The 27,819-nt window shown below is 41.4% G+C and overlaps 1 protein-coding gene across 1 annotated transcript; it reads right to left on the bottom strand.

The window, feature by feature from the left end:
* Window positions 1–474: 474 nt before the first annotated feature.
* Window positions 475–27,819, bottom strand: trim25 (tripartite motif containing 25). The gene is made up of 28 exons (XM_072712785.1): window positions 27,262–27,819; window positions 25,141–25,784; window positions 24,948–25,043; window positions 24,352–24,585; window positions 23,914–24,082; window positions 23,605–23,643; window positions 23,325–23,351; window positions 23,138–23,188; window positions 22,842–22,898; window positions 22,452–22,490; window positions 22,074–22,169; window positions 19,885–19,923; window positions 19,244–19,774; window positions 13,697–13,851; window positions 13,389–13,494; window positions 12,052–12,102; window positions 9,640–10,265; window positions 9,447–9,542; window positions 5,387–5,620; window positions 4,946–5,114; window positions 4,649–4,687; window positions 4,364–4,390; window positions 4,176–4,228; window positions 3,868–3,949; window positions 2,462–2,500; window positions 2,082–2,177; window positions 1,449–1,505; window positions 475–1,338 (listed from the first exon to the last, which is right to left on the bottom strand). Exons 2-28 carry the CDS (start codon window positions 25,741–25,743, stop codon window positions 806–808), a joined length of 4,344 nt encoding a protein of 1,447 aa, XP_072568886.1. The 5' UTR covers window positions 25,744–25,784; window positions 27,262–27,819; the 3' UTR covers window positions 475–805.

The following is a 27,819-nucleotide window of genomic DNA, read 5'->3' as shown; positions in this document are numbered from 1 at the left end:
CTGTTAGCATACTGACACTGTTTACTCATGTTACCCGGTACAAGACACTGTACAGTTTCTCAGTGAAGCTCATAACAAAAGTACCTGCTTGGATAAAAGAGTAAAAATGTCTGCCGTTAAACATAAGGCATCACTGTGTAATTATCATTATGTCGCTGTCCAATGGACATGCACGTCCACATTTTGATTGTGACTTTTTACTGTAGATGGAATTCTCCTCTCTATTTATAGTACTGGTTAAGATATGTATTCATGGATTACTTTATATCACTAATTTTAACAACATTAACAGCTAGACAGCTAGATAAGTAACATCATTATTAATTGTGAATATAAAGTGAGATTAGATTGTATTTTGTCAGGGACATATTTGCCTTGCTGACAACAATCCACGTAAGTCCATTTAAAACATTAAACCGTTCACTGCTGGCTGTGTAAAGACAGGTTTCTGTTTGTGGCGCTAAGGGAGCCTCATTGTGTTGTTTAAGGTTTAATTTGCAATGTAGTTTACAAGAAAATGCATTTTTCCAAACTTCTCAAATAAAGAACTTTTGGAGATATACATGTTTTTCCATTGGACAGATTTAAGATAAGGTTTTATGTAAATGTTAGCATTAATTTCGCAAACAAAATCATATGTAATAATCAAAGTTTGATTTCATTATTAGGTATATTATAATATCATTGTTTGTATTATTCACCCCCGAGTAATAAGACACTAACTACTGTTCTAATTGCCAATATTCAGCAAAAACATAAGCACCAGGTTATGGGCGTGCTTTGGATAATTTGCACGGGCATCGGATCAGTTGGTCATCTTACACAGAGTGATATGAGATCCACTGGAGAAGATCCAGAAGGCTGGATAAACAGGCTCTGAGAAGCGTTGAATGAAAGTGTGGAAGGGATAGGCCCTGTCGGCCACGGTGTAGAAGGTGATGGTGCCCTCATCGTAGTCCAGCAGGATGCCTACCCGACTGGGGTTGGGGTTTTCCAGCACCGTCTCACTGCTGTTGTGCCAGGCAGAGAGAATAAAGTTGGACCACTCCAGGCACCAGGACTGGCTGTTGCGGCCCAGCCGGCTGGTGAGGCCATCACGGTCGATGCTCTTGTAGGCCAGGCCGAGGCCGCAGAAATTGTTGCTGCTCATCTTGACCTCCCAGTAGTGGCGTCCTTGAGAGAAGCCTCTGGTGGCCAGCACCTGGGAGCACACGGCGAAGCGGCCGGGCCCGTCGGGGTAAGGACTCGGCTCCTCAGACACCATGGCCTTCGTGAGGTTATCCGACAGGAGGATGCGCTTGTGGGCCGTCGTGTGATCCAGAGTCAGTTCAACGCCGTCTGGTAAAAGGGTGAGAACAATCAGTCACCGCACACCAACATTCCGGAATATTCAATCGCGTTACAAGGAGAAACAAACCTCCACTACTTTGAACAAGAAACAAACTCACACTTCAGTAGATCACTTCTTTTAGCGGCAGAGGAAACATTTGGCCCACTTTTTGGTTCTGAAAAAAAGCAAATTGAAAACTAATGTAAATACCGATAGCTAGGAGTCTAACTACATCCTTACAAAACTCAACTAGACATATAATAAACGGCATTCTCAAGGGCAACGCATTGTCCCTCATCACGAATGCAGTGACACCACAGACTGAGCTGCTGACCTTCATCACCATTATAATAGCTGTACACTTATTTCTGGTTATAAGGTTTACACGTCTTGGGGGGTTGGACTTGAGACCCAGACGTCTGCATCACACAATGCTTAACTGTACTTTGTTGTTGTTGGCCTTTCATACTGCATGATTTCACTGTGATTTATTGTTGGTGTGCTGTTCTTCCCGAAGCTTGGATAAATACTTTCCAATTACTATGCTGGAAATTAAGCTAAATAATATATAAAGGGAATTAAATTGTATAATTCAGTTTTATTTACTAGATCTCTGAATAAATGAAATAATGAATGCTTTGATAAATACATGTAAATGTACATGTTGTGTGATGTAATAAAATCCAGAGCAAATTCCATACTAGTGTGCAACTGAAAATCGGCACATATGGAAAATGGTGCTTCTGCTTACCATAGGGGACATCAAGGCCTGGGGCTTTTGGTGGCTCATTAAAGGTCTTTGGAGAAGCAGGTTCTCTTGGAAGATAAGGTGTTTTCTTCTGAGTTACTGGAGTAGAACAGTTTGTATCAGCTTGCAAACTTTACCAGATTCAAAGTTTCCAATTTTCTCGGCATGCCGTATTTTTCAGCTTCACAAATGCTCTGTAATTTTTTTGGGTGTTAAATGCAATCCATTGGTATTTTTCACACCATAAAAATGTGCAGTGGAATGCAGACTGGATCATCTCTTTCTTAAATGCAAATTGAAACATTCTAAACTGTATGCGAAGGGTACAAATGATAAAGTCATTTCAACTGAGAATCACAAAAGGGAGTGTAGAATGTTCTTACTGTCAATTTTTTCACCCTTCATTTCCATGGGCTTGGGAACTGAAAGCAAGCATCAAAAAGAATAAGCAAGAGTGTAATAGATGACAGAGACACCAGAGATGCCCAGACCCAACCCATCAGAGAGCTGTTATATTGAACTCAACCCTCCAGTGGTTCCAGGTGAAATGTTCAGAAGAAAATCTGTTTCCTGATCAAAAAGGATGCATCTTCATTGACAGTAATAGACAGGTGAATTCACTCAGCCACAAACAGTGACTTTAAAATAATATATGCACTGTATATATGCACAAGTTACAGCACTATGGACAGCTGGTATCTGTCAAAATTCAGCACCAGAGAAAAACACCTGAATCTGTGCCCTGCCCCATGATTAATGTGAAATATCTGTTGCTTGTGCTCAAGCCCTGCCGATCTCTCTCCCAGTCTCTCTCTGTCTGACACATACACACACACACACACACATGTAGACATGGACAAATTTGCTGGTACCCTTACAGCTCATTGAAACAATTCTTCATTTCTCCTGAAAAGTGATTCAGTTAAAAGCAATTGTCTAATGTATACATGCATGCCTCTGGTTTGTGATAGGGTAAACCAATAAAATTGTGAAAAGAGATGGTTTGTTGTTTATTTTATAAAGATATGCTAAAATATTATGGATAGATTTGGTGATACCCCTAAAGAGACTATTTATCCTTGCATTATAGTCATGTTTCAAACTAAGTGTTTAACCTTAATTAGTATCACAGGTGCCTTCAAGCTTTTCATCAGCCATTCAGTCTATTTAAAGGGGAAGAACATGCTACTGTGTTGTTTGGTATCATTGTGTGCATCACACTGAACATGGACCAGAGAAAGCAAAGGATAAAGCCGTCTGAGGAGCTCAGAAAGAGGATTATAGATAGCCATGTTAAAGGTAAAGACTGTAAGACCATCTCCAAGCAGCTTCAGGTTCCTGTGACCACAGTTATCAATATTATTAAAAAGTATAAGGTTCATGGGATCTGTAGCCAACCTCCCAGGATGTGGACGCAAGAGGAAATGCAACCCCAGGTTGATCAGAAGGATAGTGTGGATAGTAGAAAAAGTGCCAAGGAAAGCAGCCAAAACCATTCAAGCTACCATTTTCATTTGTTTCATTATATAAAATATTCAGCTGAATCAATAATCAAAATCAAAGTCTGATTTGTGTTAAATATGGACTAAACAATAAGGGATGCCATTAAACTTTTGTCAGTTTCAAGTTCTTTCAGAGACAGTTGTGTTTTTTTTCTTTTTTCTTGTGGAAAGGAACCAACAAATTTGTCTACGTCTGTATATGTATATCAACAGATATGCGACACATGGGAAGAACTACCTTTTAACCTAGTCAACCTAACAGTTATGACTGACCCTTAACAACTTACATGGTGGCTTTTTCCTTGCGCCTTGATTTGGCAAATGCCCAGGAGGCTGACGGAACATATCGCCACCTAAACTCCCCCCACCCCCCGGGGAAAAAAATTAATTACTTTGTTAAATTGGTGAAATTGCAGAGTCAAGACATGTTATGTTCTTCAGTTCAAAAGCCAAGTTGGGACAAAAGTACGGAGAAAGAACTGCTGACAACTAGAATTACAGGACTGCTACAACAAAAGGTTGGAGTGAAGCTCCACGTTTGAAATCCCTGAAGTGAATCGTGTATTTAAGTCATGGTGGAAACAGTTCGGCACTCACGTGTCCCACGGAACTCAGGCATCGTTGGATGGCGAACTTCTTTATTTCTATCTGCAGAGAATAAACATTGCAGCCCTGTTTACATAATCCAACTTATTTCCCAGAAGGTGCAGATTTAAAAAAATGTTATATCCTAAGTGCAGACTCAGCAAATCAAAACATCTTTATTTCTTTAATAAAACTCACCATCGACAGATGTGATGTTGCGAGTATCTGCCAAAAATGCAACTGTCAGGCTCATGCACATTTCCCTTCTATTTCTTACAGAATTCATATACAACAAGTAAACTACAAAATATGTAAACTATACAAATACATGCACAGGCGTAGGAGAGAGACTGAGACTGAGGGGACACAACATGATCATTTAAATACAAAGGTCTGTGTATTGGGGGGATGAATGAAGCCAAATGAAATACGGGGGGGGGGGGCAGATCACCATCCGGTTCCTACACCCCTGAATATACATACCTGTGTTAAGTAGCTGAGGTTGACGGAACATTTCGTCACCTAAACCCCCCCAAAAATGTATTGCTGTAAGTTGTTTGCACAACAGAATCAAGACATGAACAACTTATTTCCCAGAAGGTACAGCCTGAAAAACCTTGTATCACCTCAGTCCTGACCCAGCAAATCAAAACATCTTTATTTAATAAAACTCATCAGTAGCATCCAGATATGCTGTTGTGAGTATCTGCCTGAAACGCAGCTGTCAGAAGCTGTCAGAATTCATATGCAATCAGAGATAAATCACACAAATACACATACCTGCATTCAGCAGCTGAAGCCTCTTCTCAGCTGGTGCCTTCAACAAGTTTTCAAGGAATTTCTTCAGAGCAACAGTGTAGGCCTCATAGGCTGAAACCTGTCTGGAATTGACATGGACTCTGGGCACATATGGGTTAATGTCCGCTGCTCTGGGCAGATTTACTTTAGTCTGAAATACAGGAAAAATGTAAATGAATTGTTTTGTTACCATTTGGTCTTTTAGCTGGTGCTTTGGACACTGATGTAAATAGTGTCATACAGTATTTCACAGTTCATAAATATTGATCTCATATTCTTCTCAGCAGCACCATTTAATTTAGAAACTCTGAAATACTGTAACTGAAACACAACAAATTTGCTCTTTGTGGAAACAGGAACAGTGATGTGAATGTGAAATACAGGTTATTAAGGTATATAAAATGCTTGTGGCCAGGAAAACACCTGCAGGAACACGAATGATTCCTTCTTGCTCAAGAGGCTCTCGATCTGATTTTTCGTTTCCTTCATCTGTTCCACGTTTAGGGCAGATCGCTTCATCAAAGACTGGATCTTTTCATTCCCACTGTCTTGCTCTTGGTCCACAAGCTTCATGGCTTCCTGCTCACTTCTGTCAATGAGTTCCCGGATTTGCCGAAACTCACTCTCCAGAATCCTCTTCTTGCTACTGGCTGAATCCTGAAGTGGTGAACATGTGCAAGGGAACAGAGAGCACAGGACCAGCACTACACTCAGCAGCCAAGGAACATGCATCGTTACATTTTGTTTGCTCTTTCATCAGTTCAACCTTTCTCAGATTTCCAAGTGAATAACACAGAACTGGCCACAGATATGCAGTACATTTCATAGTGTTCACTGCAGTTCAGTAAATGTAATGTTATCACATTTGCTATTAATAGAATGTCAGAATGTTTAAATACATCGATTCCCACTATATACTACTCTGCTGATACAGTGGCATGCAAAAGTTTTTTACTGTGAATAGCTAAGCAAGTACAGTGGCACTCTGATAACCAGTTTAAAATCTGGAAATTAAGTTTGAAAATTCCAGAAACAGTTCTTAAGTTTCAACCATAATAGGCTAAGATATGTTTTAACAACTACATTTTTATCATGACAGGTCATATACATACACTGTACATGATACAATATTTTTCATTGCAAAATGTGTAACAGTAGCCTTTGTTTTTCCATTGTTCCTTCGTCCTTTGAGGGACATAAAAAAGCATGATTTTAATTGTTCTGTCATCCCTTGTCGTCCCTTGACACTTAATATTATTTCATTGCTATATCATCTCTTGAGACTCAGGCTAAAATGACAAAATCCCTTTCATTCAATAATGTACAATGTATTTTATTATTATGTATTTAATGTTGATAATGTCTTACAGTGCATAATTTATCAATTAAACTTTACCATATGTATGTATATGCAAATCACGTTATATGCGGGGTCTGCAGATAATTCGCTATTATCCAAGGTTTTGACTGTCTGCAGTAGATCTTGGAACATATCAGCCATGGGTACAGGGAGACCTACTGTAAACGATGACCTGATTTCCAAAAGGCAGAAAGTTAAAGAAGACAAATTTCTGTAATATTTTAAGGAAATTTTTATTTCCATCCACAGTTTCAGAATTAAAAAAGGAAAAGGGCCCGAAGCAAAAGTTTGGCCCCCCTGCACGATCAGCACTTAGTGACACCCCCTTTGGCAAGTGTAAATGCTTGTGAATGCTTTATGTAACCAAATATTCTTTCATTTCTTGTTTGGGGGACTTCAGCCCATTCTTTCCCAAAAAATGCTTCAAGTTCTTTGAGATTCTTGGCCCGTCTTGTATGCTCTGCTCTTTTGAGGTCTATCCACAGGTTCCTGATGTTTAGGTCAGGGGACTGTGAGGGCCAATTCCAAAACCGTCAGCTTGTGCCACTTCAGGTGGTCCATTGTGGATTTTGCAGTGTGTTTCGGATCATTGCCCTGTTATAGATGACATCCTATTTTCATCGTCAGCTTTTGTACAGATGCCGTGATGTTTGCTTTCACAATTTGCCTAAAGAACTACGAGTGAAATGTCCCTCATGCTACTGGGTGCAACACAAGTCAAAGCATGACCAACCCTCCCCCATGCTGAATAGCTGTGTTGTGTTCTTTGTGTGACATTCTACACCCAATTTCCTTCAAACAAACCTTTGCTCATTGTGGACAAAAAAGTTATACAGTGGTGCCTGCAGCTCACGAATGCTTTGGCCTACACACAATTTGTTTTGCAACCAAAAATACATACAAAATTTGGTCGACAAACAGATTCCTCGACCAGATTCCGTTTTTTTATACTAGTGTAGCACTGGGCGCATGTCCCAGCATGCCCCACGTGCAATTGTAAATAGAAGGACTACGACAGGCACCCAACGAGCACCGAACCCAAATACGCAGACGGGAAACACAAGGTTGTCAGACGCCGAACTGCAAGATGCCCACACGGTGGAAGATTTACACACGCTAAATACACGCGAGGGTTGGACCAGGCACACACAAGACACGGGCAAACACACGTGCAACAATAGGAAAATGCAACCATTAACAACAGCAATACAAGATCTTTAAGGGCTGTTAATAAACTGAGTGATTTCCCCAACAAGCAAGTCTCCATGTCTCTCTGCTCCCGCGGTGCCTCGGTCTGCCCGTCGCCACACTATATTGTGTTTTTCCTTTAAAGTTTTTACTATAAAAACCAGAAAATTAAATAACAAAAAATTATTTGGTAGGCTTGTGAACGAATTAATTGCATTTCAGTGCTTTCTTATGGGAAAAATTGCCTTGGTTTGCATACAAATTCCTGGAACGGATTGCGTTCGTGAACCACCGGCACCACTGTATTTTAACTTTATGAGTCCCCAGAACTTTGCATTAGGTTTTGATGTTCATGTGCAAATTTCTGATATTGAATTTTGCAGAAGGATGCAGGAAAGATTTTCTTCTGATGACTCTTCCATTAAGGTCATATTTGTGCAGGAGTTGCTGCACATTAGTACAGTGCATCACCACTCCAGCGTATGCTAATGGATTGTATTAAGTTACATGCGTATTACGTCACGATTTGCGCGTAGCGGGCATTTTACCAGGGAATGTCGGAGGCGTCTGTCACATAGATGCATAAAGTTCTGTATTTCTTTTCAACGTTAAAGAAAGTTTCATATAAACTAAATGTATAGCGAGTGCTCAGGGCTATGACAAGCTGTATTTTGTTCAGGCAAATGGGACTGAGGCATTTCTTTGTATCATTTGAAGGAAGCAATCTACCACACAGTTAACCATACAGTGTAAATGCAGGCGCAATGAGGCGCCGTAACGCTTTCTTAAATGATCATAATGTGTGAATTCCCAGCTTTGTCTTACAGTAGGGTGCCGAACATAAACTCAAAGAAACTTATTTAGATATACACTCAAAAAAAAAAACAGAAACGTGAACCAGAAACGTGAACCAGAGCAACAACACACAGCAAACATATAACAATGACTCACAAGAGAACAGAAAGAGGCAGGCACTTAAGCACACACAGAAAACCGGGCTAACGAGGGAGCAGGAATGACACATGACTAAGACAACCAACCAACAAACACACAAGGCAACAAGCAACAGGTGGAGCCAATTAAGAATGAGTGAAAAACTAGGAACCTTAACAGATGCCAAACTAAGAGACATTAACAAAACAAAACAAAAGTTATAAAACAAAATCAAAACAAAACACGAGGAGGGAAAACCTAGGACAGGAAACCAGACAGAAAATAAACACCGACAAGGAAACAGATGAGACTGGTCTCTAGCCACCTCAAACCCATGAGGAGCAAGAAAAAAAACTATGCAGGAGCAAGGAAAACACATTAGGGTTGAAGGGCTATACGACAGAGATTGGTAAAGGTGGGATGACCAGCGATCCCTGCTGGCCAAATGAGGGAAATGTCAAGGAGGGCGGCTCTGCCGGCCCCAACCCTGACAGCAGCTGCCTAGAGGAGCCCATGGCTACTGATTGTTGGGACAAGGTCTGAGGAGTCAGGTTTATAAAGCTTTGAGATTTGTATCACCTGCTTTTTCCTATTGACTGTGAACAAGCCATAGCCCTAACAAGCTAAGTAAGGTCTGAGACTTTGGTAAAAGTTATCTGAGAGCTCAGATCTCTTGGGGTGCCCAGTCTTTTGCATGGTGCACATTTTTTTCAGCCTAAAATTGTACAAAACAAATTGTACACTAATCTTGATTAAAATGTTGAAAAGAATGTTTCATCTTTAACTTTATGTTTTGGAGATCAATTGATCTTCTACTCGAGTGTTCACAGTGACAGAAATTTTGACCAGAGGTGCCCAAAATTTTGCATGCCACAGTTTGTGTATTAGTAAAAAATACATAAAGCCTTAAAGAATAAATAATGACACATCTGAAACAAGAAAGTCATTCAAACAAATGTAATATCTGATTAAATAAAATCCAGCCTAATGAAAGACACCCACCTTCAGTACAAACTGCTGCTCCTTCATCTGATTGATAACTGTGTGGGTCTTCTCTATTTTTCCATCAAGATTATACATCATTTTCTTTAGTTCAGACTACAAAAATAAAGAATGTATTAATGTTAATGTGAATGTTGTGCAGTTACGCTAGATGCGTAATAAGCGTAACACAATAAGAGAAATGTATATTTACTTCCTGGATGTTGCGTCCTTCCTCTGGCTTGCAGAAGCTGCAGCTGTTGTGTTTTTCTTGAAGACATACGACACAAATGCACTGGCTGTGCGTGCTGCAGTAAAACTCCATCATTTTGTTGTGAGTGAGGCAGATGCGCTCCTTGAGGTCTGATAGCGGCTCTGTCATCTGATGCATCGAAAAAACCGGATTTTCCTTATGCGGCCTCACATGCTCCTCGCAATAGGACGCCATGCATGTTAGGCACGTCTTATATGCTTTGGTTTCCCGACAGACATCACACATAATTTCAGGCACTTCTGACACCTTCTTAACCTCCACGTCCACATCATTGGTCCCTTCCAACCTCAGCTTAAACGTCTTCACTATGGTGTTGAGAACCGTGTTCTTCTTCAGCTCGGGCTTGGTGTAGAAATGGGTCCGGCACTGTGGACAGCTAAAGCCTAGGGCCACCTGATCGTTATCCTGCCAGGTCTTATCCAGACAATCCTGGCAAAAATTATGCCCGCACGGCGTGGTCACCGGGTTATCGAAGACGGAGAGGCATATGCTACAATTCAGCTCTTCCTCCAGGCTCAGCAGTGAATACATTTCATCAGCCATAACGATGAATTTCAAATGTTCTGCTGTGAGATGAAAGTCAGCTGTCAGAGAAATGAAACTGGTGGCCAGTATAATCAGGATGACAAACGACTGCCGATGTTACATTGTGGCAACCAAATCTGGCAGTCAGACAAGCTTATTTTCCTGGTATAACAATAATGTGGTGGAAATATGCATTTAAGATACTTTTTGGTATTAGCAGTGGGATAAAAATGCTTACATTAATTAAATAAACAGCTACACATGATACACTGAAAAAAATATCCATATTACAATATATAACTGGAAACCTTAGGGTTATGAATACTGATAAGCATATATTGCAAATCACTAGATACTCTTTCATAAAAAAACAGCTTAATGCTTCTATATACCGTAACTTAGAGTAGTTCATTTTTATTTTAGTACAGCAAAGGACTAAAGTCACTAACCAAGATCACAACCAAATAAGTATTTACAGACTATACTATAAGTGGCCAAATGGATGCTGTTGGCACCCACGAGTCTTACCTGATTTCTCTGCCTTCTCTGATGGTGGTAAATGGGAACTAAAGAGCACTTCAGCCTTAAACACCTTGAGGCGTCACTCTTGCCTATTCACACAATGTAGCTGAAAGACAGGATTCCACTGCAGCCCTGCACCGCAGCCACACTGCAGCCCTGCACCGCAGCCACACCCGCTTTGGTCGCTCTCCGTGGAGTATGAAGCATTTGCAATGTAGGTACCCTAGATGAACGGGTTGTACCGGTTCCTTCAATGTGAGAAACTCATGTATAACAGCCAAGCACTACTTTCGATTCCCTGTTGTTTCCCAAAAGCCTGAATCTCCTCCCCGTGTTCATCTGTGTTCTTGTGATCCCTGATCTCTTGCCCTTTTCTTCTCAGTCCCCTTCTCAGTATAAGCGTGTGTCTGCACTTTCCCTGCACCCCTACGACTAGCCTTTTGGCTCACCGACCCTGGCTTGTACCTTTGACCACGATTCCCATCTCTTGTCTCTGATTATCATTGACTCTGCATCCGGATCCCTGGTTCCAGAGCTTTCCTCAGTTGACTATGTGTATAATCTCGTACTTTTCAGAGTGATCGCCTGGCATTAATGTTAGGAGGAGGTAGAACTAGAGAAGATGCTGTCGGAATGATAACAATGTATTCCCTGGACAGCTCCGTTAATCCCCCCACTCCCATTTATTCCCAGTCTTCCCACACCCTCAACCTCTATAAGTTCTAGTATTATGTCTGTATGATATTATGTGGTAGGTACCTGGTTATACCATGTTACTGATACTTATTTGGGGGGGGGGGGGCAGCTTGTTGACCTTGGGCCCCAGAGGTTTTTTTTCTCCCTACTTCAAAATATTTGCTTCCTCTCCTCTGTTGCCATCTGGCTTTCTTTCTTCCGTTTCTTTGTTTTTCCCCGTTTTTGTATTATTCGGTCTTAACGACGTTGGAATGTATCACAACACACCCGTGTAAAGCACCTTGGGGCGACACTATTGTGAAAGGTGCTATATAAAAATAAATTGAATTGAATTGAATATCATGGGATGGATCAACTGGAAATGTAAAAGTCAACAAATATGTTTTGCCCGAATGCTCTGTGTTCATGTCACGCCCTGATCGTGCCACACCTTGTTTGTGTGGAATCCTCCTGGTTACCAGCCATCCCTAGTCCTGTTTAATGATTCAGTGTATTTCAGTGCTTCCATGTGAGTCTTTCCTGAGTCTGGTTATTAAAGTCTTATCATCAGAAGTTCTCTGTGTTCCTGAGTGTGTCGCCCCCAATAAATCCTATGTTTTGCCCCCGTACCTTTGGACTCCCGTGCCTGTTTCCCTGCCCCACACTGCACTATGACCTTGTCTGTGACATAATAGAAAGAACCATAACAAACACATCAATGGTATAACTAAGTAACTGCTATATAATACCATACAGACACCGTTGTGATTTTCTTCTGAGATCAAAAGTTACTGATATTTTGCCACCTGAGCCATATTCATCACATACTCCCCAACTTGTACAATTTCTAGAACTACTGGATGGGTCACCTGGAAATGTGAAAGTGAAGCACAAATTCTAAAAAGACCGAATCCTAGAAACATAAAAGCTAATATATGTGTTTATACCTGAATACCTAAATGCCATGAGTCCTTGTTGTGATACGTACACTGTATACTTATTAATTTACTGCCTTTCCCCACCAATTAGGTGATTACTTGTATTTGTATGTTTTAATGTTCATGTATGAAAATGTCATTTATATAATTTACATTTGTTATATATTTAAATACTTATATTCTATTTGTTTCTCCTTTCACACTATAACCAAAATTTTCTGCAACACAATAAGAACTGTAACAGATACACTAATGGTAGTTTAATGGTAATGGCTATATACCAGTTATTCATATTATATGCTTGTACATATTATATGATGCTAACAAATTAATATAATTAAATAATCAATACTTTATTGATCCCCTTGGGGAAATTTTCTTTACACCTCCCTGAACTTGCTCTTTGTAGAGTAAGTTGCCCGCGAAGGGCAGCCACCCGTAGTGGCCCCCAGGGAGCTGGGGGTTAAGGGCCTTGCTCAAGGACCTGCAGACGTGCTGAGGCTGGGTTTGAACCGGCGACCTTCTGATTACAGGCACACAGGCATAGCATGTGTGTGCATGTATGTGTGTGTGTATGCCTGCCATGTGTGTTAGGAGGACGTGGGGTAATGGGCACGGTGGGCCGTGTGAGTGGGGAGTTGGTACAGGTGCAATAAAAGACATCCTGTGCTTAAAAATTTGAAACTTGAATTGGCCTCGGCATGATTATTGAAGAGCAAGATGGCTCAGAAACCCACCTTCACAATGGTGTCAGGATTGGACCGGAGGGGTCCTACGGCCATTTTCTGCAGCTTGCAACAATGGCGAGTGCTAGCCAAGCAGAAGGAAACCCGGGGAAATTAGCATTGTGCCTCCTCGGGGCGACTCGATAAATCCAGCGTGCCCCACCCACCATGCCACCTGGAAGTCTTCCAGCCTGGTGCACTGGCATGTGAGAGAGCTGCGATCAACAGAGCTCAGGGATTTATGGAGGGAGGGTTCCCTTGGAGACCAACCTCATGCAAGTGCGATGGCAGCCCAGCACAATGCCTGGAGCGATGAGGAGACGGAGGTGCATCTGGCGTTGGCAGTAGAGGGGGAAGCCCTCCAGGTTCTCCTCAGCCTGGTTCCTGATGAGCAGTAAAACCTCACCACCCTGGTGGAGGCACTGGAGCAACGGCTCACGGGTGGTTGTTGGTGGGGGTGGGGGGGGCAGAACTGGCGAACCGGCAGGAGCGGGACAGCGAGACCCTGGGAGGGTTTGCAGCAGACCTCCACATCCTTGTTTGGAGGAGCCACCCACAATTTCCCCGTGCCATACAGGAAGATCTGGCTGTCCAGCTACGAGTCCAGCTGACCAGACAGGTGGTCTTGCTGACATCTCCAGCCCCTGCATCATCGGCCTGGACTTGCAGGGCCGCTATGGATGTGCTGGAAGCAGCTGTCCGCCTCGGCACAGACATGGTGGCCCTCCAGTGTGACAGTGGTGGCCAGCAGTGGAAGATGAAGACGCCTGCGCGTAGTGGGAAGGAAGCAGCCCGCAGCACTCCGGGAAAGAACACCAGTGACCAGGCCCAAGCTCCTCCCAGAGTTCAGAACAGTGCAGCATCAAAGCAGGGTCGTCTCCCAAAATGGCGCAAGCTGTCCTGGAGTTGGGACGGCATAGCAGCAGGAACCTGATGGCTGAGGAACGGAACGAGCTCAAAGCCCTGGTGGACTTGTTCTGCTGACAGTAGTATGTCCGGCATCGGAGGAGGGAGCACCTCCAGGGTTTCCAGTTTGGGCCTGCCCAGCACTGTCTACTGGAGTTACCAAGATGGAAGCAGTGCATGGCCAGAATGACAATAATATATCATTTTCAGTAGAGGCCCTATTCCTTTAATGTTTAGAAATGTGACCAAAACGTTTTGATCAATATTACGTCTAAATTAATTCCCCCTCTCTAAACTGCTTCTTAAGGATGCTCTTTTATGTCTAATCTCCATTTCTCCACTGCTGTTAGTGGCCAATTCTCCACAAGTTTCACAGCCAAGTCTCATCTGAGCTGGAAGCTTGTCCGGCGATGCATCGCGTCGTGTCGAATCACACTGCATCGCAACAGGGGTGAAACGTATCGTATCACAGTAGTAGTTGATTCATATATATATCTTTAATGTATCGGATGGTTGGCAATGCATCGAGATTCAGTGATGGAATTGCACTAAATAGTATGGCGCCTCATTGGAAAAAAGCCCCCCAATCCCCCCCGTTTTATATAGTTCACTCCAAAAGTGAAAAAAGACATGTTTTTCATGGGCTTTACTGCTTTCTATCCATCTAGGTCAGGGGTGGCCAATCTTATACAGAAAGGGCCGCTGTGTATGCAGGTTTTCGCTGCAACTCCCTAAATAGATTTGTAAGGACTAATTGGACTGAAGGGTCCTCACACCTGGGTTTGAACAGCTGATCTAAAGGTTACCCCAAAAACCTGCATAAAAAAACCTGCATTGAGTTTGCCGGATAAACTAGGTTATGATGTCTAATAAGGCTCCATCTCCCAGCCACAGGATTCAAACCTCACCACCCTCAAAGAATTAGCCTGGCCAACCCCAGGTTTCAACACCACAGTACAATCTGTAATCACTCAAGCCACCCAACTGCACCCTGACTGTAGTAAGAATTGATTTAAAAGATATTTCACATTTTCATAGTTTCTTTCTCTTAGTTTCAGCTCAACTCTTCTTCAGACATGAAACTCCCTACTCTCTAGAATTTTATCATAGACCTGCAAGAACCTGGGACTTGGGACTTCACTTGGTTTTCACTGCATGCAAGACATAGTGGACTTAATTTTTAACACCCACCCCCCCAAAAAAAAAAACCCTAAAAAAGCTAAATATCATTTCAATTGGTGTACGCAGGAACCTGGACACTGTCAGTTCGTGAGAAAAAAAATAAGTAACACTTGTTTAACACAGTAAAGCTTTATTTCATTTACAGATTTTTTTGATAATTTTGTCCAAATAATCAACCTAATCATGACGGGAAAACAAATATTTCGCGGGTTGACAGAGATCACCAGTAAAGCCACAAGACAAGCACCAGGCACATCACTGTTGAAAGGTCTGCGCTCTGCCAATGTGTATGGAACACGAACATGACTTAGAATCAGCATACAAGGTACATTTTATTACCATTGATCCCTGACAGATGCACGTTCCTTACAGGACACAAAGCATACAAATAATGACATCTGTTATGAGCTAGAACATGAGTTCATTGTCTCTCAACATAGGATTCTTGTATTCCCGCCAAAATTACCTAGGTGACCGTTAAAATCCATGCCATCCATCTATTTTGTATGCCCGCTGTAGAATTTTGCTGTTACTTTGTTATGCTACTGGTTGCTCTCTTACATCGTAACACAGAAATTCTAGCTTGTGTGGCCTCCTTCAATAGTAACGGTAATTAGAAAATCACCCTGCTGTCACTCCCTATTGAGACCAAAAGGCAAGATACTATCCAATGTAAGTCAGCTACCAAAGAAGAGGAATCAGGCTGTCAGAAGGTGAGATGACGGAACAGAGTCATTCGTCACCATCTTCTGGGTTCTGCCCTTTTATCTTGTGGCTCCTGCCCGGCCGTGATCAAACAAGATCTACCGTCTTAGACTCTGTAAAAAGGCTGGTATCACACACAACTTTGAAGAAGGTTGAGAAGGCTGTGAGAACATCATCTGGAAATAAACTCCTTCTTCCCAAAGAGAGCGCCTCAGAGGTCTGGTTCATTTCAAGCTGAAACAACAGAATCTATCGCCACTTAAATACTGTGCCCAAACACAATGGCAACAGAAATGAACATCACCTGTTTATTTGGCTGTAATTTCTCAAGTATGTTTGGAGGAAGGAGACCAGTGATGGGTACAGGGCCCAGTTCCCCTGTATCACAGTGGGCCACATTGCTATGATGACCAGGGGTCAACACCATGGCAACCTGACAGATACTTTGATCAAAATGGAATTTTTACCATGGACATGTTACTTAAAAACATAGCCTACATAGTGTTTTTCCCTCAATCAAAACATTTTGCCATGGAGTGTCGCCACATGCAGACAGGTTGACAATCCCTGGCGATGACCGATGATGAGGCACAACCACCATTATTTCACCTGCTTAGAGTCTCCATCTTCTCTAAATCCAAGCAAAGAGGTAACGCAACACCAGCAGGGTCCACTAAATCTACGTGGAAGCCGCTGCATTGATGCTACCCCACAACATCCCCTGGAAAAGCTGCATTTTCCACTCTGGTCCCAAATGCTTTACATTGAGAATAGAGTCCATTAGGACACTGATGTCGGCAGAAGCCGAGCCCTGATATATTCGAGGCCTCTTGCCTCTAATGCTGACTCCACCTCAACATACCAGAAAATGCTGCCATCCAATGTATACAATTTACTTATTTAGTAAATGTTTTCATCCAAAATGACATACATTTTCTGAGAAGACATGGTCAGACAGTCCTGCAGCAACACACCGATAAATCAATAATAATAACCCCAGCTAGTGAACCACAAGTGCTACGCTCGGGACACACGGCCAGAGAGCTTTTATTAATTTTCCATTTTCTTTGAAGGTCACACTCAGGATGTGAAAACAGCATTTTCAGCAGCGCAGTGGAAGCTTAGCTTTGAGATGCCTGTCACCATACTGACACTGTTTACTCATGTTACCCGGTACATGGCACTGTACAGCTTCTCAATGAAGCTCATAACAGAAGTAGCTGCTTGGACAAAACAGTAAAAACTTTCTGACTTTAAATAGAAGCTATTACTGTATAATTACCACATGACACATATGAGATAAGATATTTAAGATAAAGTATTATGTAAATGCTTGCATTAGTTTCACAAACAAATTTATATGTAATAATCAATGTTTGATTTCATTACTAGGTATATTACACTGGCAATGTTTGTGTTTTTCCTCTTCCACTGATTCACATATCGGCTTTGTCCCAGCTTAGAAAAATTCTGGAGAGAAGTATTTCGAACACTCTCTCAAATCCTGGGCTGTGTGATCAATGCCCACCCTTTGGTCGCTCTTTTTGGGAATCTCTGAGGAGGAGGATTTGCACGTGACCTCAGCTCAACCCAATGTCTTGTCCTTTGCCTCACTGTTGGACAGGCGTGCCTGTTATTGGATGGAGAGATGTTGCTCCACCCACACCCAACGGCCGAGTGACCAAAGCCCTGTCTAAAAGTGGAAGGCATTCTATCCGTGGGACTGCGTATAAATTTCACAGAGTACAGGGTGCATTTCTAACGTACTTTCATAATGTGGACGTGCTCATCGTATACTGATCATCTAGTTTCACCTAGACAGACGTGATTCAGTATAAGTGATTTCCACTGTATCTAAAAATGCACCTTACATGGTATTTTTTCTCAATCCAAACATTCTGTCATGGATGCAAGCAAGTCTCAGCATAGATATGCTTGTCCATGTGCGAGCAGGTTGGTGATCCCTGGCGACGACCAATGATGAGGTACAACCACTGCTTTCTCACCTGCTTAGAGTCTACATCTTCTCTAAATCCAAGCAAAGTGGTACGCAACACCAGCAGGGTCCACTATATCTATTTGGAAGCCGCTGCATTCATGGTACTCCACAGAATCTCCTGGAAAACCAGCATTTTCCACACTGGTCCCAAATGCTTTACATTGAGAATAGAGTCCATTAGTACACTGGTGTCAGCAAAAGCTGAGGCGAGTCCTGATATATTCGAGGTCTCTTGCCTCTAGTGTTGACTCCACCTCAACATACTGGAAAAATGCTGCCATCCAATGTATACAATTTACTTATTTGGCAGATACTTTTATCCAAAATCACATATATTCTGAGCCACATCCCTAATAGAACCTTTAAAATTAACTAAATGCATGTCACCTCAAATAGTAAAGCATTTCAACACCAAAATCTCAATATAAGCTAAACAACAAAGTCTGATTTCTGAAATCCTAATGAATGGGGCTTATAGCACCAGGGATTGTTATTTTCACATTTTAGCTTTTCAAGTCAATCATGATGATAAACCTGGAAATTATTACCAAAATTGAACTGCTTTAAGTAAACATTAAGGCTTTTGACTTTATTATTAATACACCAGACTCCAAATCGACTGGATGTTTCACTGGGAGTCTGTATAATATGGAGGAGGTCTGTAATATCTCCACATGTAAAATAATTCTCAGCCTCATCAGTTGCATCAAATTATGGATGTACAACGTGATCAGCATCACTGAACGCATCAGTCATTCCAGTGTACATCAGTCATTCCAGTGTATATTGGTGACAAAAAGCATCTGGTTTCTGAGTCCAGTACCTAGCTAGTGAACCACAAGTGCTATGCTCAGGATACATGGCTTTGAGATACCTGTTAGCATACTGACAATGTTTACTCATATTACCAGGTTTTCACTTAGAAATATGAGTCTCTGACACACATGGTGCTGCAGAAGCTCATAACAGAAGTGCCTGCTAACAGAAGTTATTACTGTATAATTACCACATGGCACATGTGGGATAATATATTTAAGAAAAAACTAAATCATTCGTAATAATCAATGTTTGATTTCGCTTTGATTGTTCATATTTTTTCTTCTCCAGTAATAGATCATGCTAACTATTATCCTAACTGCTAATCCGCAGCAAACACATTAGCGTTACCCCTGTTTGTTGTGTTATAAAGCTTTATTTTGCTAATGGTGCACTTCCAAACCCAAGATCAACCACAGATAATGTACTATACTGTTCCATAAAATGCAAGTATTAGTTATTTAACAGATTAACATGAAAACTAATAGCAGGCTGAAAGCGAGACACCAGGCTACAAGCATGCATTGGATAATTTGCATGGGCATCTGCTCAGTTGGTCATCTTACACAGAGTGACGTGAGAACCACTGGAGAAGATCCAGAAAGCTGGATAAACAGGCTGTGAGAAGCCATGCGTGAAACTGTGGAAGGGATAGGCCCTGTCGGCCACGGTGAAGAAGGTGACATGACCCTGATCGTAGTCCAGCAGGATGCCTACCCGACTGGGGTTGGGGTTTTCCAGCACTGTCTCCTTGCTGTTGTGCCAGGAAGACAGCTTAACGTTGAACCACTCCACGCACCAGGACTGGTTGTTGCGGCCCAGCCGGCTGGCAGGGCCCTTGCGGTCGATGCTCTTGTAGGCCAGGCCGAGGCCGCAGAAATTGTTGCTGCTCATCTTGACCTCCCAGTAGTGGCGTCCTTGAGAGAAGCCTCTGGTGGCCAGCACCTGGGAGCACACGGCGAAGCGGCCGGGCCCGTCGGGGTAAGGACTCGGCTCCTCAGACACCATGGCCTTCGTGAGGTTATCCAAAAGGAGGATGCGCTTGTGGGCCGTCGTGTGATCCAGAGTCAGTTCAACGCCGTCTGGTAAAAGGGTGAGAACAATCAGTCACCGCACACCAACATTCCGGAATATTCAATGGAGTTACAAGGAGAAACAAACCTCCACTACTTTGAACAAGAAACAAACTCACACTTCAGTAGATCTTTTCTTTGAGCGATATTTCCTGGTTCTGGAAAAAAATAAAATAAAATTATAAATGTTATGATTATATACACACACACACACACACACACACACATATACATACATAAACACACACATGCCACACTTATTATATATCTCCACCAAAAAACAACTCGGAAATTAGCATGATACTAAAAACTGAAACAACTAAACGACAAAGCGGTTATTGCTAATAATAAATAAATAAATAATAATTTGAAATGGATGATTTCATTCCAATAATTCAAAATTGCCCAGCACAAGCTAGTGTAAAACATAGATTTGTTAGCTAACTACACGTGTTCCACTACTTTATATGTAATAATAATGTTATATGTTCCACTACGATGGGACTATGTTCTGATGAAGCCATAGGAAAGTGGAAAATACTTTAACTGGATATGACCAAGTACATTACAACCAAGTACATTACAACTACTGTCACTGAATAAGTAAATAACTAGTGCTGTCACAATGGATATCAATAATCCAGTAATCTACTGATTAATCTGACGATTCATCAAGTGATCATCTATAATAAAATATGCATTGCAATTGGTGCACGCTCAGTCACCATACAGTAAATTTAGGCACTCCAAATCACTTAAGTTGTTTTTTTGGACAGTGGAGAGAAACCGAAGGATCCACTGAAAACACAAACTCCACAAACAGAAAGCAGCGGCAGCTCTACCCACTGTGCCACTAGGCTTGCACGGTGTGTAATGTTAACATAGACATGGTTTTTCAATCACATGCATCTGTCACATCTCAAGGACCACGATTAATCTGCTGGGTTCAAACCACCAATAAGTTGTAGCAAAATACTTTTATTCAGTCACAGGAAACCGAAACTTAGCAAGCTTTGCAATTTGAATGATGGTTCCTTTTCAACATTATCAAGTATATGTTTAACAAAGTCTAAAGGTCACCGCTACTGCTTCTGCATGAACTTTGAGAAAATCAATCATTTACATCCTGGTTGTTACATCCATGTACAACCAACTTTGACAGACCCTGTTGGTAGATAAGTTATGTTTGGCCATATAGTTAATTTTCAACTTCTGAATATCGCTAAAACTTCCATTTCCAATATCGTTCATCCCTAACACACAATACAATCCACAAAAAAATAAAATGAATAATATTAACAGGTTACATATACTGTATTATTTAAGGATTATGCAGCTAAGTCACGGGGGTAAACTTTGTTTTCAGCGATTATTTTGACATACAGGAATCATAGACAGTAAATCGTTTTAAATAAAAAAATTTTTTTAAAGTGTTTGGCTAAACACAGGAAAAAGTACAATACATTGTTAAAAACTATGAGATGTTTACACTCATGATTGCTACAGAGACTGGAAATGCAGCTGCATCAATGCTGCCATCGCTCAGCACCAGTAGAAAGTATCGTACGGCAAATTACTTGTCTAGGAACGGATCATAATATGGAATAACAGTGTATAACACTTAGTGAATGTAACCCTTAGGACAATACTGCAAATATGTAACCAAAATAAGTGTTTCTGCACCTAATGTTAGTCTCTGTATTGCTATGTTATGTTAGCCCTGGTTATATGAAAATGTGCCTTATTCAGCTCTGTCATTATGCTGAAGGCCCAAGGGTATAACTGACTCTGCAGCTAAGCAGCATTCGGTCAGCTACATCTTCCAAAGGCTGCTCTCACGGTACGAGCTTGGGGCGTCTTGCCTGGAGCTCCATCGTAATGTCCTTGGCCAGATTTTGGGCTCTCTGCTATGAATATATAAAACATCGTGGAGGCCATTTTTCTAGGATGGTTCGACCAAAGAAACGAGAATCGAGGACTCTGGGTCCGGAAGGGGAAGCACAATGATAGTGATTGATCCAGAAAGATGATGCCTGGGACGCCCACTGTGACGAATATCTTGATAAAAATCAGTGTCATCTATTGTCTGAGGCTTCTGCTAAATGCTTTCTGATTACTATGCTGGAAATGAGGCTAAATAAAATAAAGGGAATTAAATTGTATAATTCAGTTTTATGTACTAGGTCTCTGAATAAATGAAATAAAACTGTATATGTACATGTTGTGTTATGTAATAAAACCCAGAGCAAACTCCATACTAATGTGCAACTGAAAATCGACACATATGGAAAATGGTGCTTCTGCTTACCAAGAGGGATATAACAGCCTGTGGCTTTTGGTGGCTCATTAAAGTTCTTTGGAGCGGCTGGTTCTCTTGGAGGATGTGTTTTTTTCTTCTGAGTTTCTGAAGTAGAATAGTTTGTATCAGCTTGCAAACTTTACCAGATTCAAAGTTTCCAGTTCTCGGCATGCCGTATTTTTCAGCTTTACAAATGCTCTGTAATTTTTTTGGGCGTTAAATGCAATCCATCGGTATTTTTCACACCACAAAAATGTGCAGTGGAATGCAGACTGGATCATCTCTTTCTTAAATGCAAATTGAAACATTCTAAACTGTATGCGAAGGGTACAAATGATAAAGTCATTTCAACTGAGAATGACAAAAGGGAGTGTAGAATGTTCTTACTGTCAGTTTTTTCACCCTTCATTTCCATGGGCCTGGGAACTGAAAGCAAGCATCAAAAAAAAATAAGCAAGGGTGAAATGTTCAGAAAAAAAAAATCTGTTTCCTGTTCAAAAGGATCCATCTTCATTGACAGTAATAGACAGGTGAACTCACTCACCCACAAACAGTTTGTAATTATATCTTTGTGGGGACTCTCCATTTATTTCTATGGGGAAAACTCTAATCGCAACATGACGACCTTAAAAACTAATGGGCTGGGTAGGGGTTATTACATTGTGGGGGCCATTTGGTCCCCACAATGTAATATAAATATAATTCAAAACACACACACACGCTCCAACAAATCATAGGTGTATGACTAACAGTGATGACTGACCCCTAAGAACTTACATGGAGACTTCTTCCTTGCGCCTACTTGCCCAGGAGGCTGACGGAACATATCGCGACCTAAACCCCACCCCCGCCAAAAAAAAAAAATTGCTTTGTTAGGTTGGTGACATTGCAGAGTCAAGACATGTTATGTTCTTCAATTGAGAAGCCAAGCTGGAGCAAAAGTAAGGAGAAAGAACTGCTGACAACTAGAATTACAGGACTGCTACAACAAAAGGTTGGAGTGAAGCTCCACTTTTGAAATCCCTGAAGTGAATCGTGTATTTAAGTCATGGTGGAAACAGTTCGGCACTCACGTGTCCCACGGAACTCAGGCATCGTTGGATGGCGAACTTCTTTATTTCTATCTGCAGAGAATAAACATTGCAGCCCTGTTTACATAATCCAACTTATTTCCCAGAAGGTGCAGTTTAAAAAAATCTTGTATCACCTCAGTGCAGGCTCAGCAAATCAAAACATCTTTATTTCTTTAATAAAACTCACCATCGACAGATGTGATGTTGCGAGTATCTGCCAAAAATGCAACTGTCAGGCTCATGCACATTTCCCTTCTATTTCTTACAGAATTCATATACAACAAGTAAACTACAAAACAGGTAAACTATACAAATACATGCACAGGCGTAGGAGAGAGACTGAGACTGAGGGGACACAACATGATCATTTAAATACAAAGGTCTGTGTGTTGGGGGGATGAATGAAGCCAAATTAAATACGGGGAGGCAGATCACCCTCCGGTTCCTACACCCCTGAATATACATACCTGTGTTAAGTAGCTGAGGTTGACGGAACATATCGTCACCTAAACCCCCCCCAAAAATGTATTGCTGTAAGTTGTTTGCATAGTAGAATCAAGACATGTACAACCTATTTCCCAGAAGGTGCAGGTGATCCTCTATCACCTGACCAAGGAAATCAAAATACCTGTATTTCTTTAATAAAATTCACCATGAACAAATGTGCCGTTGTGAGTTATCTGGCAGAAACGCAGCTGTCAGAAGCATGTACATTTCCCGTTTATTTCTTACATTAGCCATTTGCAATCAGAGGTAAACCACAGTAATACACATACCTGTGTTCAGCAGCTGAAGCCTCCTCTCAACTGGCTCTTTCAATATGTTTTCAAATAATTTTTTTAGAGCAAGTATGTAGTCCTCAGAGGCTAACACCTGTTTGGAATTGACACTGACTCTGGGCGCATATGGGTTAATGTCCACAGCTCGGGGCAGATTTACTTTAGCCTGAAATACAGGAAAAATGCAACTCAATTGTTTTGTTACCATTTGGTCTTTTAGCTGGTGCTTTGGACACGGACGTAAATAATGTCATACAGTATTTCACAGTTCATAAATATTGATCTCATATTCTTCTCAGCAGCACCATTTAATTTAGAAACTCTTAATACTAACTGAAACACAACAAATTTGCTCTTTGTGGAAACAGGAACAGTGATGTGAATGTGAAATACAGGTTATTAAGGTATATAAAATGCTTGTGGCCAGGAAAACACCTGCAGGAACATGAATGATTCCTTCTTGCTCAAGAGGCTCTCGATCTGACTTTTCGTTCCTTTCATCTGTTCCACGTTTAGGGCAAATCGCTTCATCAGAGACTGGATCTTATCATTCCCACTGTCTTGCTCTCGGTCCACAAGCTTAATGGCTTCCTGCTCACTTCTGTCAATGAGTTCCCGGATTTGCCGAAACTCACTCTCCAGAATCCTCTTCCTGCTACTGGCTGAATCCTGAAGTGGTGAACATGTGCAAGGGAACAGAGAGCACAGGACCAGCACTACACTCAGCAGCCAAAGCCAGAAACACACATTATTATATCTTGTATGCTGGCCAGAGATAAGTAATACAGTTAATAGAATTTGGAGCAGTTTAATAAATATAATAAAAAGTACTATTATAAAATGGCATTTGTTAGAGAGAATTTCAGAATGTTTAAATACATAAATTCCCTCTACATACTGTACATTACTGTAGTAACATGACTAGTAAATAGAGAAAACCCTACAGAGTAAGTAATGATGCATATGAAGAAGTTACTCAAACAACTGTAATATCTGATTAAATAAAATCCAGCCTAATGAAAGACACCCACCTTCAGTACAAACTGCTGCTCCTTCATCTGATTGATAACTGTGTGGGTCTTCTCTATTTTTCCATCAAGATTATACATAATTTTCTTTAGTTCAGACTACAGAAATAAAGAATATGTTAATGTTAGTGTGAATGTTGTGCAGTTACGCTAGATGCGTAATAAGCGTAACACATTAAGAGAAATGTATATTTACTTCCTGGATGTTGCGACGTTCCTCTGGCTTGCAGATGTTGCAGCTGTTGTGTTTTTCCGGAAGGCAGACGACACAAATGCACTGGCTGTGCGTGCTGCAGTAAAACTCCATCATTTTGTTGTGAGTGAGGCAGATGCGCTCCTTGAGGTCTGACAGCGGCTCTGTCATCTGATGCGTCGAAAAAACTGGATTTTCCTTATGCGGCCTCACATGCTCCTCGCAATAGGACGCCATGCATGTTAGGCACGTCTTATATGCTTTGGTTTCCCGACAGACGTCACACATAATTTCAGGCACTTCTGGCGCCTTCTTAACCTCCACGTCCACATCGTTGGAATCTTCCAACCTCAGCTTTAGCGTCTTCACTACGGTGTTGAGAACCGTATTCTTCTTTAGCTCGGGCTTGGTGTAGAAGTGGGTCCGGCACTGTGGACAGTTAAAGCCTAGGGCCACCTGATCGTTATCCTGCCAGGTCCTATCCAGACAATCCTGGCAAAAATTATGCCCGCACGGCGTGGTCACCGGGTTATCGAAGACGGAGAGGCATATGCTACAACTTAGCTCTTCCTCCAGGCTCAGCAGTGAATTCATTTCGTCGGCCATGACGAGGAAATCCAAGTGCTCCGCTGTCGCACGAAACTCAACTGCGAGTAGGAAACGAAACTGAAACTGTGGCGGCCAGCATAATCACCGCGTCGAACAACTGCTGACGTTACACAGAAGCCCGGGATTGGGCGGGTTTTAGGTTGCCGCGGGCGGGAGCAACAGAGTTAGCAGGCGGGATAAAAATAGACAGCGGGTCCCAGAATTGTTAGCTTAGCAGGATGGAGGATGCAGCTGATGTTGTTAATAAAATTGCGAAAGGAGAATATAAAACAAAACTAAAATTGGAGAAATCGGAGATATGGAAAAACTTCAAAATTGTAACAAACAAAGAGGGTAAAGAGCTGAACTTTGTGTTGTGTGAAGTGCGGCAAAGCGCTAGTGTACAACGGGCACAAATCTGGTACTTCAGGATTTTAAGTAAGATAAGAAAATGTATTAAATTGTGATGTTCAGCAAGTTTTAATTTCTTTGAAATTTGTCTCAGGGTTTTCTTCTGTTTTTGAACTGCTCTTGTTCATAATAAATGTGATGTTTGCACATTATATATTTGTTTATTTTAAATAACTGCGCATATATTGACACATCTAGTTTAGATTCTGTTAGATTTGTATTTGCGATTAAAAGCTGAGAGGTTTTCTAGGAATTTGTTTTTATTTATTCAGTTCTTGTTCTAATGAAATAAAACATGCAACGCATATAAACTTACTGCGTCGTGCGATATATCAGTTAATGGGCGGAGAGCGCATTTAATTTTTGAACTTAAGTGTTTCACGTCCTCTGTGAAAGAGCCAGTGCGCGCCACTAACCTAAAATATATTTTTCTACTTTATAAATATATTTTCATACTTTTTTTTTCTTCATAAATGTATTTTCCGGGAGCGGGCGGGAGTGACAGAGACTCAGAAATTCAGCGGGATTGGGCGGGAACGGGATTTAAAAAATAGTCCTGCGCAGGGCTCTATTACACATTGCCGACAACGTTTAGCAGCTTCTGTCTGCTATAATACTAAAATCAGATTAACTCCTGACATCCTGTTTTTTACAAGTTTATTTTCGTGGTCTACCCCGGAACAGAAAATAGTTGGATGGATGGATTTTCAAGGCCTAACAATAATGTATTTTTATTCTATTATGTAACAATAAATGGAAATAATACGCGGATAGACATTTTGGAATCACCGCTGGCATCGAAATACATAAACAAACTAAATGAGCTACCTCTGATGATAAAAAATGGATCTAATGCTGAAAAATTGAAAACCATTATAGGTTACATTATGTATAATGGGAAACGTTAAGGTGATGAATACAGATTAACATCTACAACCAACTGTTTGATATGCATTTACGAAATCGGTTTAAGGCTTCCATGTAGGTAGCTTCAATTATTTTTTCCAGTACAGCTAATAACTAGGCTGTAGAAATCACTAACAGATAAAAGAAACAAATAAATATTTGTAGGCTATCAAAAAAAAAATGAGTCAAATAATCTCTATTAGCGGCCACACATTTTACCTGATTTTTCTTCTTTTTTAGGAGTAAAAGACCAAACAACTCTCCAGCACTCCGTATCCTGCGTCACCCTCGCCTGCTCGGACAGCACTGGGCATGCGCGTAGCTCTGTGCTTTTCAGAGATCATGCAGCCGCTTGGCATTCGCAGGTTACGGCGTTTCGGGATGCGTTATATAATGATTATCCTGCTTTTTTTCCCTGCCCCTGCCGTTGTTCTGTCGAGTTGAGCTACTTTGTCGAGTTAGGCTACCGTAGTGCTAATCGATAGCCCTAACCCTAACTCTTACCATAACCACCCAAAAACCCCTAAAAACCTTACTTTAACCCTAACCCTAAAAACCTAACCCTAATTCCAAGACGGTGGAACTGCACATGCGCCGAAAGGCTCGATAGCACGTTTCGATAGGTAGCTCAACTCGTCAGAACACCCGTCGCTATTACCATTGTAAATGGCGTCTATATATGTTCGTTTGTGGAAGGAAAAAAAATGCTTGATCGGACCTTACTTATTTTCTTTATAATTTCTTTTCTACCAGACGATAAACAATTACCTCGCGACT

Source organism: Paramormyrops kingsleyae, chromosome 5, assembly GCF_048594095.1.
Source record: "Paramormyrops kingsleyae isolate MSU_618 chromosome 5, PKINGS_0.4, whole genome shotgun sequence".
NCBI lineage: Eukaryota > Metazoa > Chordata > Actinopteri > Osteoglossiformes > Mormyridae > Paramormyrops > Paramormyrops kingsleyae.
This window is presented reverse-complemented; position numbering and strand designations above follow the sequence as displayed.